The sequence below is a fragment of the Doryrhamphus excisus genome, linkage group LG8 (genome assembly GCF_037039965.1).
Source record: "Doryrhamphus excisus strain RoL-2023G ecotype Guam linkage group LG8, RoL_Dexc_Guam_v1.1, whole genome shotgun sequence".
Taxonomy (NCBI): Eukaryota; Metazoa; Chordata; class Actinopteri; order Syngnathiformes; family Syngnathidae; genus Doryrhamphus; species Doryrhamphus excisus.
Genome location: NC_136364.1, coordinates 20,342,501 through 20,355,456, shown reverse-complemented (window position 1 = coordinate 20,355,456; position 12,956 = coordinate 20,342,501). Strand labels below are relative to the sequence as shown.

Sequence of the window (12,956 nt, the reverse complement as noted above, 5' to 3'; positions counted from 1 at the left end):
AAAAAGGGGGGCGGTGCTATCTCCCGCCCAGTCAATCATCCGAGTTGCTCAATTAGAGATGGAGGTGGCAGACTTGAACCGGTTACTTTGCTTACTATTGCTAAGTCGGTGTTTTGACCAGTAATGCAACGTGAACTAACACGGTGGCCGCTCCACGATGAGTCGATACGGGGCTGGATACGCCCTGAAGCCCGCCTGGATCTTGGCTGCGACCTGCCTGGTTAGTGCCCGCATTGGCCGCGGATCTGCTCGGCTGTTCAATCCTGAGGTACATGACTAGTAATACCGTTCGATGCCGTGTATATTTAACACTATTACTCACAAACATTTGAAACTCGTCTGGAAGTCAAACGTTGAAAAGTTAATGGTATATATTCTTATATTTTACAAGTGTAGTTAATGGCGTCATCGTTTGGGACATTCACAGCCGCTTAAAGTTTATAGCAGTAGTTTTCCTGCTAACTGAAAAGTGGAGGTATGCGGGTCGCCCTAAAATTTGATATTAAGGATACCATATTTTCAGTTAATTTTAGCAAATATGTTTTTTTTGTACGTAAAATCACCCACTATATCCCTTACAGGTGAGCTTAATTAGACCTTCCCTGAACTTGGTATGTACCTGCATGTCCAACTGGTCAATGTTTCAGTACTTTTTATTCAACAAAGGGAATTGGTATTTGGTATTTCCACAGTCCTCATCACGCTGTTCACATTTTGGCGTCATGAGACCAGGATCACACCTAACAATTGATCAACAGTCCAACTGCTAGTTATGGAGAACATACTGAAACACTGAACTTGTGTGTGCCAGTGTTTGCCCCCTTCTTGATTTACTTATTTTGCATATTTGTTACACTTAAATGTCAAAGTGATTGCCCCTATCTGTTAAAACATAACTAAGATTAGTTGAGATCGATCAACGTGGAAAATAATAAACTATTTCTAAAGTTTTGGGACTTGAGCGCACCACAGTGAGAAACATCGTCCACTGAAATTACCCCAGGAGTACAGCGACGACTTGTCCACAAGACCCCACAACAACAACGAAAGAACTGCATCAGTCATTGGCAAAATACTCTGTCGTCTGATAAGACAAAAGTTGAACTTTTTGGAAGGTGTGTGTGTCCCATTACATCTGGCGTAAAACACATCATACCAACAGTAAAATATGGTGGTGGTAGTGTGATGGTCTGATGGTTCTGTCTACAAAAAATAAACCTGAAGGCAAATGACTGCGAGAATGCTCTGCTCAGGACAATAGCCACGTTTACACGAGGAGTTTTTCTCTGTAGCCTTCAAGTTATTTCCTTTAAACTTAAATAGCCCAAAACTTACCACTTCCACACGGATAGGGAGGATAACTATTAACAGTTATTTAACCTTTAACATGAACATGAATCAAACGTAATAATTTTTTCTGGGTACATGATACCATACAGCATCCATATCAAACTAGTGTCCTGCGGGCCACATTTGGCCCACGGGCCACGTGTTTGAGACCCCTGCCCTATGGCATCATGGGTTGCATGTAAAAAGACAACGGTGCATTTATGTTGCACATTCCTTCTCTTTTAATTTCCTTCCCCCCTTTCAGCCACATTTGTAATCACTGAGATTGTGTCGGGTGTCTGAACATGAAGCACTGTGATTGACAGGCCATAATGTCGTCCTTGTGCTTGTCAAGTTCAATAAATCAGCATATATATCACTATGTACCGTATATATGGTGTTTTTATGTCATTACATTAAGTCATTACATTCCGAATCCTTGTGAAGACTCAATTGGGTCCCCGGAGGGTCCTTATGGGTGGTCTACTGCTTCACGATATTTTTTTAATTTTTATGAGATGGTTTTACTGACGACCGTGATGTTGCAGGTGTTTCTGGAAAAATACGGCTACCTTCATGACAGCAACCACATCCACGATGAAGTTGAGATGCAGTCAGCCATCCGGTATGTAACTCGTCTATTAGTCATAGAAGCATAAAGCGATATCATGTGACTTTTATATTGGTGAGAGCTACATTCAATGGAACTGTACCCCCCCCGAGGGGGTGGTGCCGTGCACCTGAACCCTCACTGAACCATTTAGGAATTCTAGGAAGGTTGCCTTCTGGTCTACGCATCTCCAGTACTGGTATGGAAACACATTGAAAATGGTCGCAACAGACTTAGACAAGGTTGGGTATTTAAATATGCAGTGGTGTGTTCAGGTGCAAACTTTTTCTTATTAGTGCCCGCCCACTAAATGAGAACTGAACAGCGCTAGCGGATGAACGAAAAGCCTGAAATGTCAACTCATCATCCAGCGCAGCTCTTAAGGTGTCGGGGAGTGTCTTTTATTAGCATACTTTAGGGCCGCATACAGAAAAACTGAAGGGTGCACAGGCGCCATTTTGTGCACCGAATATGACCCAATGTATGAATTACCGTAATCCCTAAAGTAATCCCTCGTTTATCACGGTCAATTGGTTCCACATCCGACTTTATTAAGTGAATTTCCTGAATTATTAAGTGAATTTTTTCATTAAAACAACTTTATTTGTATAGCACTTTTCCTGCAAAGACATGCAACACAAAGTGTTTTACAGAATTAAAAACAATTACCACAATTAAAAGGAAAAACAAATACTAAGAAAGCCCCTCCCTCCCACCCTTCATACTAGACACACACACACATACACACACACAATCACACACAGTAGGGAGACATGGCATGGCACTGAGGATCAAGGAAACGCCCCCTTTGGGGCCGTCCACACTGGGAGGATCCGCAGGCCGTGCCATCGGGGGACCAGCACCCGGGCCCCCCGACTCCGGCAGACGGGCGGACCCCCACATTAAAGGGAGGAACCCCCAGCCGTCCGGGTCGAAGGGACCCAAGGATGGCACCCCCTCAGCAGACCCGACACAGCCCCCAGTGTGGAGGACCCCGCCTGAGTAAATACTGGAGTTAAAAGCTAAAGACTAAAAGCATAAAATAGCACTAAAAAGATAAAAACATAAGAAAAGTTTAAAAATATTAGTTAAAAGCCTGATTAAAAAGATGTGTCTTTATTCATCACTCTGCAAATATGTTCCCTCTTTTTAGGGACTTCCAGTGGTTGTCTCGTCTACCTGTGACAGGTGAACTCGACAGCGCCACCCTGAGGCAGATGGCAGAGCCTCGCTGTGGCGTATCCGATGAGAGCAGCCATCAGATCTGGGCCAAGAGGGTAAACATCATCTTCACTGCAAGGAGTTCTGCTCCAACGGCGCTATGGCGCCGCAGGAAGCGCTCTGCGGGAAAAGGTAGCGTGTTTATTGACTTTGCATTGCATTGGAGCGCTTTCTAAGCATCGCTATTTAACAGGGTGGGTCAGCCTTCGTAAAAAACTAGAGCACCTTAATAGAGCACGGCTTGTAATTACAACTGTTCCCGTGTGTCTCTTTGACTTTTAAGGTCAGCATCGGGTGAGATCCTTCAATTTACGTTCAACGGGGACACGTTCACAAACACAACAACATAAACTCTGCTCCGAGCTGTTCTCTGCTTGATTGTTCCCTTGGATTCAAACGATGGGCAGTCCCCTTTGTGATCATATCGTAATCGTCTTCTTCAAACACAGCAGTCAAAAAGTATTTATGGCCGAAAAGGTCAGCGCAATTTGAAACGGCTAAATGCTGCCGGTGCTTAACGGCTCCAAAATACCAAACGTCTTGCAGACTCTTTGAAATAATTGAGCACAAATCACTCCACTGATGGTTTAGAGCACTTTAGAGCATGATTGCATGCTCTTTTCTTTTCAAAAATATCTACATAAATGCCCTTTTCCCATGATTAGAAGAGTATGGTAATGGTAATGGTAATGGTTTTATTTCATTTGAACATGCATCAGATTACAATTGAGTACATCCCATAATCAGTTCACAGTTCCACATGTCCAAAAGGAGTAGGAAGAAGCAAAGCTTATTAAATCCTACCCCTCCATCTGGTACTTTTACAATCAGTAACATCAGTTACATTTGTTCACTTCCTGCTTTCCTAATATAATTTCAGTGAGTTTTTTTTATTTTTCAATTTTTTAATTTTAATTTTTATCCTAACATAATTTAATTAATTTAATTTTAATTTTTCAATTTTTAATATAATTTATCATAACATAATTTAATTAATTTAATTTTAATTTTTCAATTTTTAATATAAATTTTTATCATAACATAATCTAATTAATTTTAATTTTAATTTTAATTTTAATTTTAATTTTAATTTTAATTTTAATTTTAATTTTAATTTTAATTTTAATTTTAATTTTAATTTTAATTTTAATTTTAATTTTTTACCATAGTAAGTGTCAATATAGTGATATATATAGCACATATATTGCACATATATGTCATATATATTTAGCTGTTTGAAGATGAGCTATATCAGCAAGTTGAAGTATTTGCGATTTTAGAAATAAGGAGTTAGTATGTTCTCTGTAGGCGGCATTATGAATTATCCTTACTGGCCTTTTTTGCAGTGCATTTAGAGAGTGAAGATTGCTTTTATAGTTATTAGCCCATATTTCCACACAATAAGTAAGATATGGTAGAACCAGAGAGCAATAAAGAGTGTGGAGTGATTTCTGATTGAGAACAAATTTTGCTTTGTTCAATATTGAAATATTTCTGGCCACCTTATGTTGTGTATTTGTAATATGAGGTTTCCAGCTCATATTTTCATCTATTGTCATGACTATTTTGAAGCTGACTTCAATATTATTTGTCTATAGATTAAACCATAATTAGTATAAATTATTTAGTATAAATTAATATAAATGTCTTCATATTATGTTGCCGTAGTTTCTCATATGGTGACTATGGTGTTTATTTACTTATAGTTATTAGATAAGAGGCCATCCAGTTGGGATAGGCTCCAGCACACCTATAGAAAATGGATGTATGGATGATGCCCAGGGGGCTCCAATGTAATTTTATTTTTAATTTTATAATAGATGGGTCTGAGGTGAACGAGGTAGAGGGGTCTGTGCATTTTTTTTATGTGAAGCCTCTGCATTCCTGTGTCACGCAAAGCATTGGCTAATGTTCGGGGAATGCAGCGATGGCTGATGTGTGCTGCCGCCCCTTCATGTCAGTACCTGACATGTTCCTTCTGGTAAACACCGCTGACTGTATGCCGCCGGCTTCTTGAATGATGACGGATTGCGACTTGATCTAATGGAAGAGATCAACTTTGTCTTTGTTGGAGTCTAACATAGGCGACGGGATGGAATTGAAGTGTGTTACGGTTACATAACTGATAAAATATAGTCAAATGTCAACACTATGGGGTCATTGGAGACGCTGCATTCGGGGGCAGTGCCCCATCAGATGCAGTGGATATACTAAGCACAGCACACTGATTCATAGAGTTGTCACTGTCTTGTTTGCCATTCAAAACAGCTTGATATACTGTATGGTACCACTCCTTTACTCTATTACGTAAAAATAATAATCATAATAATAATAAGTGATTGCTGTTTTGTGGTTGACTGTGTCTAAAGATTACTCAAAACATTAATGAGACATGACATGACACATGTCAGCTACAGCATGTCCGGCATGATAGCTTAAAAAGAAGCTCTCCTATTCAGTGTGGAAGTGGTTCCTTTTTTTTTGCGACTTTATTCTCTCCTTTTAAAACCCAACTTAAGGTTTAAAAACTGGGTTTAAAAACAGCTTGGTACATCAGGTAAAAAAAGTTTTCTACCTTTTTCCGTTCTTTATTAACCAGCACTAAAACATGGGTAAGTTTCAGAAAATTCAGTTCTCAAGCTAGAAAATGGCTTATTTTGAATAGATATGTACATTTCAAGCATAACTTTCACTTTGACACAAATGTAGCCATTTATATATTTAGCCACAACATAAACAACACATTTGCAACTGAAGTGTGTGTGTCCCTTCAATGGGTAACGTCCTTCGTGCTACACCGCAAAATGCCTTTCCATTTCCTGGTTGCTGCGGAGCATCTACTGTATTTCTATGGGAGCGATGCAGGCTGAGCTCTTATAAAATTCCACCTTCTGCCACCTTGTGGCTGTTTTTATTTTCGGTTTAAAACTGCACCAAACATGCTGTCTTCTTATGTGCGGTTGCATCATCACCTCTTTGTGCACCTTATGCAAAAAAAAAAAAAAATGTATAAATATGGTTTTGGGAGCGAATGAGAGCACAGTTCTCGTTCTCTTCACTCAGCCTCGTTTGAATTTAAATCCTAGCAGCAGCGAGTACGAGCTGTGGCGGAATGCAAATACGATGCATTTTTCTGCTTTTTCCCAGCTGCAGTGATTAACGTGGCGTTCAAGTTGGAAAACAAACCTTGACTTGTGTTGGACGTTCCCACTGATATTTACAGAGCTGACATTCCACCACCCACGGCTTAGATAAGTGCTTCTGGAGTGATAGGTGTGGGAGGCTGCCGTGTCCTCAACACCATGAACCTATCACATGATATTATGCAGATGTACTTTAGCAGATGCAATGTAGAATAGGCCTTCACCACGGCTATGCTAACTGTTGAAGCTGGCCCGTAATGGCACCATAGGTGAAATATAGACAATTGAATATTACTGCAACATTTACACAGATCACTCCACACTCTGTATTGCTCTCTGGTTGTGTGGAAATATGGGCTAATAACTATAAAAGCAATCTTCACTCGCTAAATGTACTGCAAAAAAGGCTAGTAAGGATAATTCATAATGCCGCCCTACAGAGAACATACTAACTCCTTATTTCTAAAATCACAAATACTTCAACTTGCTGATATAGTTCATCTTCAAACAGCTAAAATAATGTATAAGGCTAAAAATAACCAATTAGCTAAAAATGTCATCCAATACTTCTCTACAAGAGAGGAGAAATATGATCTCAGGGAAGAAGTACATTTGAAACACTTCTATGCTAGGACTACGTTAAAAAGCCATAGCATTTCAGTATGTGGAATCAAACTATGGGATGGATTGAGTAAGACCCTCAAACAATGCACAACGATGAGCCAATTCAAGAAACAATACAAGCAGTTGATGTTTGCTAAATACAAGGATGAAGAGTCTTGAACCAGTCATGATGTGCTATATATATCACTATATTGACACTTACTATGGTACCTGTTATGGCATTGGATATTAAAATTAAAATTAAAATTAAAATTAAAATTAAAATTAAAATTAAAATTAAAATTAAAATTAAAAAAACTGAAATTATGTTAGGATAAAAATGAAAATTAAAAAATTGAAAAATAAAAAAATAACACAATTAACAAATTAACAAATTAACAAATTAAAAAAAGAAAATATTAAAAAAATAAAAAATTACAAGATAAAAAAAAATTACAATTAAAACATTTAAAAATGTAAAAATTAAAAAATTTAAAAATGTAAAAATTAAAAAATGCAAAAATTTAAAAATGTGAAAATTTAAAAATTTAAAAATTTAAAATTTAAAAATTTAAAAATTTAAAAATTTAAAAATTTAAAAATTTAAAAATTTAAAAATTTAAAAAAAACTAACTTAAATTATATTAAGAAAGCAGGAAGTGAACAAATGTAACAGTTACTGATTGTAAAAGTACCAGATGGAGGGGTAGGATTTAATAAGCTTTGCTTCTTCCTACTCCTTTTGGGCATGTGGAACTGTGAACTGATTATGGGATGCACTCAATTGTAATCTGATGCATGTTCAAATGAAATAAAACCATTACCATTACCATTTAGAAACAATAACGAAAAGATTGACACAAACTGGATGATAGTCGTTGCATTTGTGTGTCAGCCAGCATCCCCGACCCCCAGCAACTAACCAAATCTGTTGATCTGGGACTCTTCCCAACGCCTCAGATAAGACGTCTTGCCCACACTGCCGTTATAGCGAGCATCATTGTAATTACTTCCATAAGGGAAGTCTTGGAATGTCTCGTGTATCTGACTTCCTGGCCTCTCAGCCGTCCACTGGGACCTCATACTTACTATATGTAGGACTGTGAGGGAAGACGCCGCCTGGACTCTAATCATACGTACCGTACACGCACCCTTTCCCTTTCCCACCTCATTTGGTCGCGGCGTGGATCCCGCCCTGATGCTCAACTACATTCTCAGTCAAAGTACTTTTCCCCGAAGGTTCCAACTACGTCGTGTAACTAACAATGGTTTCCTGTTAGTTCCTGTTAGTTGGTCTGTGTGCCGTGCTGCATGGCTGGATGCGTTTGTGTGTTTGCTCGGCTTGCAGATTGCCATGTTGTGTATTCTTGTGTGTATTCTTGTGTGTACTCTGTTGATTTACTGTTGTAAATGCAAAAGCAGCTGAATGTACTGTATTTCCTCCCCCCTTCTATGTATATCAACAAACAAATTGGATACGATTGGGATGTTTGGGCCTTAAATGTAAACTGAGAAACCACAGACGCGTGTTAAAGTAAGCTGTTTAGTCACGCATGTACTCAAAGGGCTCGTTAGCTTGAACGCATCTCTGCTAAACAGGCAATACCTCGAAATTTATAATAATAATATTACAGGACGTGAACATAGTGTACACTCATTTCTGCAATCAGAAGTGTTGAGTCTGGCAAAAATGAACCAGCTGACAAACAAGAAAGGATGCTGAGGTTCTCATTGGGAGTGACCAGGATGGATAGGATCAGGAAGGAGTACATCAGAGTGACATTACATGTTAGAAGCCTTGGAGATAAAGTCAGAGAGACCAGACTGAGATGGTTCGGACATGTCCAGAGGAGAGATGGTGAATATATTGGTAGAAGGATGCTGCCAGGTAGGAGGCAAAAGAAGAAGACCAAAGAGGAGGTTCTCCAATCTCGTTGTACATCTCGTATAAATGACAATAAAGGTCATTTCATTCAGAGTTCCCGAATTCCATTCCACCCTCTGTGTGGAGTTTGCATGTTCTCCCCGTGCATGCGTGGGTTTTCTCCGGGTACTCCGGTTTCCTCCCACATTCCAAAAAAATGCTAGGTTAATTAGCCACTTCAACTTGTCAAAAAATTGTCAAAAAAATTCCCCAAATTGTCCAAAAATTGTCAAAAATTGTCAAAAAATTGTCAAAAAATTGTCAACAAATTGTCAAAAAATTGTCAAAAAATTGTCAAAAAATTGTCAACAAATGTCCAAAAATTGTCCAAAAATTATCCAAAAATTGTCAAAAAATGTAAAAAAAATGTCAAAAAATGTAAAAAAAAATGTCAAAAAATGTCTAAAAAATGTCAAAAAATTGTCAAAAAATTGTCAAAAAATTGTCAAAAAATTGTCCAAATAATAATAGGTATGAATGTGAGTGTGAATGGTTGTTTGTCTATATGTGCCTTGTGATTGGCTGGCCACCAGTCCAGGGTGTACCCCACCTCTCGCCCAAAGACAGCTTGGATAGGCTCCAGCACCCCCGCGACCCTCGTGAGGAAAAGCGGTAGAAAATGAATGAATGAATGAATGAATGTGAGTGTGAATGGTTGTTTGTCTTTATGTGCCCTGCGATTGGCTGGCCACCAGTCCAGGGTGTACCCCGCCTCTCGCCCCAACACGGCTGGGATAGGCTCCAGCACCCCCACGACCCTCGTGAGTTACTTAAACAAGTCCTGAGAGTTTCTAGGTGGACCTGGCAACACTGATTGTGCGCGTAAGCCGATATTATAGCTTATATGTCTTTTTTTGTCTTATTATGTCTACTATTTTAGGAAATGGGAGTATAAAGGTGACTATAGGGGTGTTATTTCATGTCTAGAGGGCTCTAACCCACCTTTAGAAGGTGTTAAACAGAATTTCAATGCACTGCTTATGAAAATATTCCATTCATAACTAAGGAATCGTACTTTTTGACAATGTTGTGATGACATTTTCGAACATTTTCATGTTGGTGTAGCCGACAAGTGGTACAAGCGACACCTGGCCTACCGCATCGAGAACTGGCCCGCCCACCTGTCTCTGGGCTCACTGCGACTGGCAGTGAACGCCGCTTTCCAGCTGTGGAGCAACGTGTCCGGTCTGGCGTTCCAGGAGGCCCCCGAAGGGCCCGCAGATATCCGGCTGGCCTTTTACGAGGGGGACCACAACGACGGGGCCAGCAATGCCTTTGATGGACCAGGTCAGGCCCAAAGTCAGGTGTTTATTTGACGCAGATGCACGCTCACGACAAATTACTTCTGGCCTCCAGGGGGCGCTCTGGCTCATGCCTTCCTGCCTCGCCGAGGGGAAGCCCACTTCGACATGGCGGAGAGGTGGACGCTAAACGGGCACAAGGGCCATAACTTGTTCATGGTGATGGCCCATGAGATCGGACACACGCTGGGGCTGGAGCACTCCCCCGTGCGTCACGCTCTCATGTCGCCCTACTACAGGAAGCTGGGGCGCAGTCTGGTGGTCAGCTGGGACGACATCCTGGCCGTGCAGCAGCTGTACGGTGAGATGACCTTTCACCTTTTTGGATGCGAGTGCGCGTTGCCGCAACCTTGCAAAAAATTTGCAAACCGAAGGCAACAAAAATGTTTAAAAAAATGTCTTTTACTCTGATTTACGGACTTAATTTCACTTTTTTCACACGCTTAGTATGACATTTTGTAGTTTGTACGAGTTTTGTTGTAAATTTAGGAGAAAAAAAGTCACAAATTCACAGGAAGAAACTCGCACATTTACGAGAATATAGTCATATATTTACAAGACAAATAGCAATAAATTGACCAGAATAAAGTCATAACACTTCACAAGAATAAAGTTCTACATTTCCCAGACAAAAGTAACACATTTCCAAAAATGAAGTTGTACATTTCCAAGTAAACAGTTGTACATTTACGACAAAAGAATTTGTGCATTTACGAAAAAAAATAATACATTTATGAGAAAGTGAAAAAAAATCACAAGAAAGTTGTACTATTATGTGAATAAATACAATAAATACCAATAATAAATAAAGACATTTACGAGACAAATAGTCACAAATTTACCAAAATAAAGTAATATATTTACAAGAAAAAATGACATTAGTTCTCAAGATGTACATTTCAGAGAAAAAAAATTGCATTTCCTAAACAAAAAGTAATATATTTACGAAAATGAAGTTGTAAATTTACGAGAAAAAAGTCGTACATTTACGCTAAAATTATTTGGTACATTTACGAGACAAATAGTAATAAATTCACAAGAAGGAAGTTGACAGAAGTCGAATGAAATTACCAGAACAAAGCAATTCATTTACAAGAACAAAAGTTGTGCATTTCCGAGAAAAAAGTAATACATTCACAGGAGAATCTTGTACATTTATATAATAAAATAAAGTCATACATTTACAAGAAATATGTTTCATACATTTACAAGAAAATAGTAATAAATTCACAAGACTGAAGTTGTACATTTACGAGACAAATAGTAATACATTCATGAGAATGAAGTCATACATTTACAAGAAAAATGTTTCGTACAGTTACCAGAAAATAGTAATAAATTCACGCTAATGAAGTTGTACATTTTCTAGAAAAGTCAAATAGTCGTACATTTACGAGACAAATAATAATTTCACGAGAATGAAGTTGTAAATTTACGAGAAAAGTCAAATATTTGTACATTTACGAGACATATTAATAATTTCACGAGAATGAAGTTGTGCATTTCCGAGAAAAATAAAATAGTCGTACATTTACGAAAAACAAATAATAATTTCACGAGAATGAAGTTGTACATTTACGAGAAAAGTCAAATAGTCGTACATTTACGAGACAAATAATTTAACGAAAATTAAGTTGTAAATTGACGAGAAAAGTCAAATAGCCGTACGTTTACGAGACAAATAATAATTTAACGAGAATGAAGTTGTAACGTTACAAGAAAAGTCAAATAGTCGTACATTTACGAGACAAATAGTAATAAATTCACGAGAATGAAGTTGTACATTTACGATAAAAGTCAAATAGACGTATGTTTACGAGACAAATAATAATTTAACGAGAATGAAGTTGTAACGTTACGAGAAAAGTCAAATAATCGTACATTTACGAGACATATTAATAATTTCACGAGCATGAAGTTGTGCATTTACGAGAAAACTATAATTGTCGTACATTTACGAAAAACAAATAATAATTTCACGAGAATGAAGTTGTACATTTACGAGAAAAGTCAAATAGTCGTACATTTACGAGACATATTAATAATTTCACGAGAATGAAGTTGTGCATTTACGAGAAAACTAAAATTGTCGTACATTTACGAAAAACAAATAATAATTTCACGAGAATTAAGTTGTACATTTACGAGAAAAGTCAAATAGTCGTACATTTACGAGACAAATAATTTAACGAAAATTAAGTTGTAAATTGACGAGAAAAGTCAAATAGCCATACGTTTACGAGACAAATAATAATTTAACGAGAATGAAGTTGTAACGTTACGAGAAAAGTCAAATAGTCGTACATTTACGAGACAAATAGTAATAAATTTACGATAATGAAGTTGTACCTTTACGATAAAAGTCAAATAGCTGTATGTTTACGAGACAATAATTTAACGAGAATGAAGTTGTAACGTTACGAGAAAAGTCAAATAATCGTACATTTACGAGACATATTAATAATTTCACGAGAATGAAGTTGTGCATTTACGAGAAAAATAAAATAGTCGTACATTTACGAAAAACAAATAATAATTTCACGAGAATGAAGTTGTACATTTACGAGAAAAGTCAAATAGTCGTACATTTACGAGACAAATAATTTAACGAAAATTAAGTTGTAAATTGACGAGAAAAGTCAAATAGCCGTACGTTTACGAGACAAATAATAATTTAATGAGAATGAAGTTGTAACGTTACGAGAAAAGTCAAATAGTCGTACATTTACGAGACAAATAGTAATAAATTCATGAGAATGAAGTTGTACCTTTACGATAAAAGTCAAATAGCTGTATGTTTACGAGACAAATAATAATTTAACAAG

The 12,956-nt window shown here is 37.7% G+C and overlaps 1 protein-coding gene across 1 annotated transcript in view; it reads left to right on the top strand.

Annotated features, from left to right (window-relative positions):
* Nucleotides 1-11: 11 nt before the first annotated feature.
* The window catches only part of mmp28 (matrix metallopeptidase 28), an 18,742-nt gene continuing 5,797 nt past the window's right edge, over nucleotides 12-12,956 (top strand). Inside the window, exons 1-5 of the mRNA XM_058080322.2 lie at nucleotides 12-268; nucleotides 1,878-1,954; nucleotides 3,093-3,292; nucleotides 9,896-10,117; nucleotides 10,187-10,432. Of these exons, the coding sequence (XP_057936305.2) occupies nucleotides 158-268; nucleotides 1,878-1,954; nucleotides 3,093-3,292; nucleotides 9,896-10,117; nucleotides 10,187-10,432 (856 nt within the window). The 5' untranslated portion in view covers nucleotides 12-157. The remainder of the gene's footprint in view (nucleotides 269-1,877; nucleotides 1,955-3,092; nucleotides 3,293-9,895; nucleotides 10,118-10,186; nucleotides 10,433-12,956) is intronic.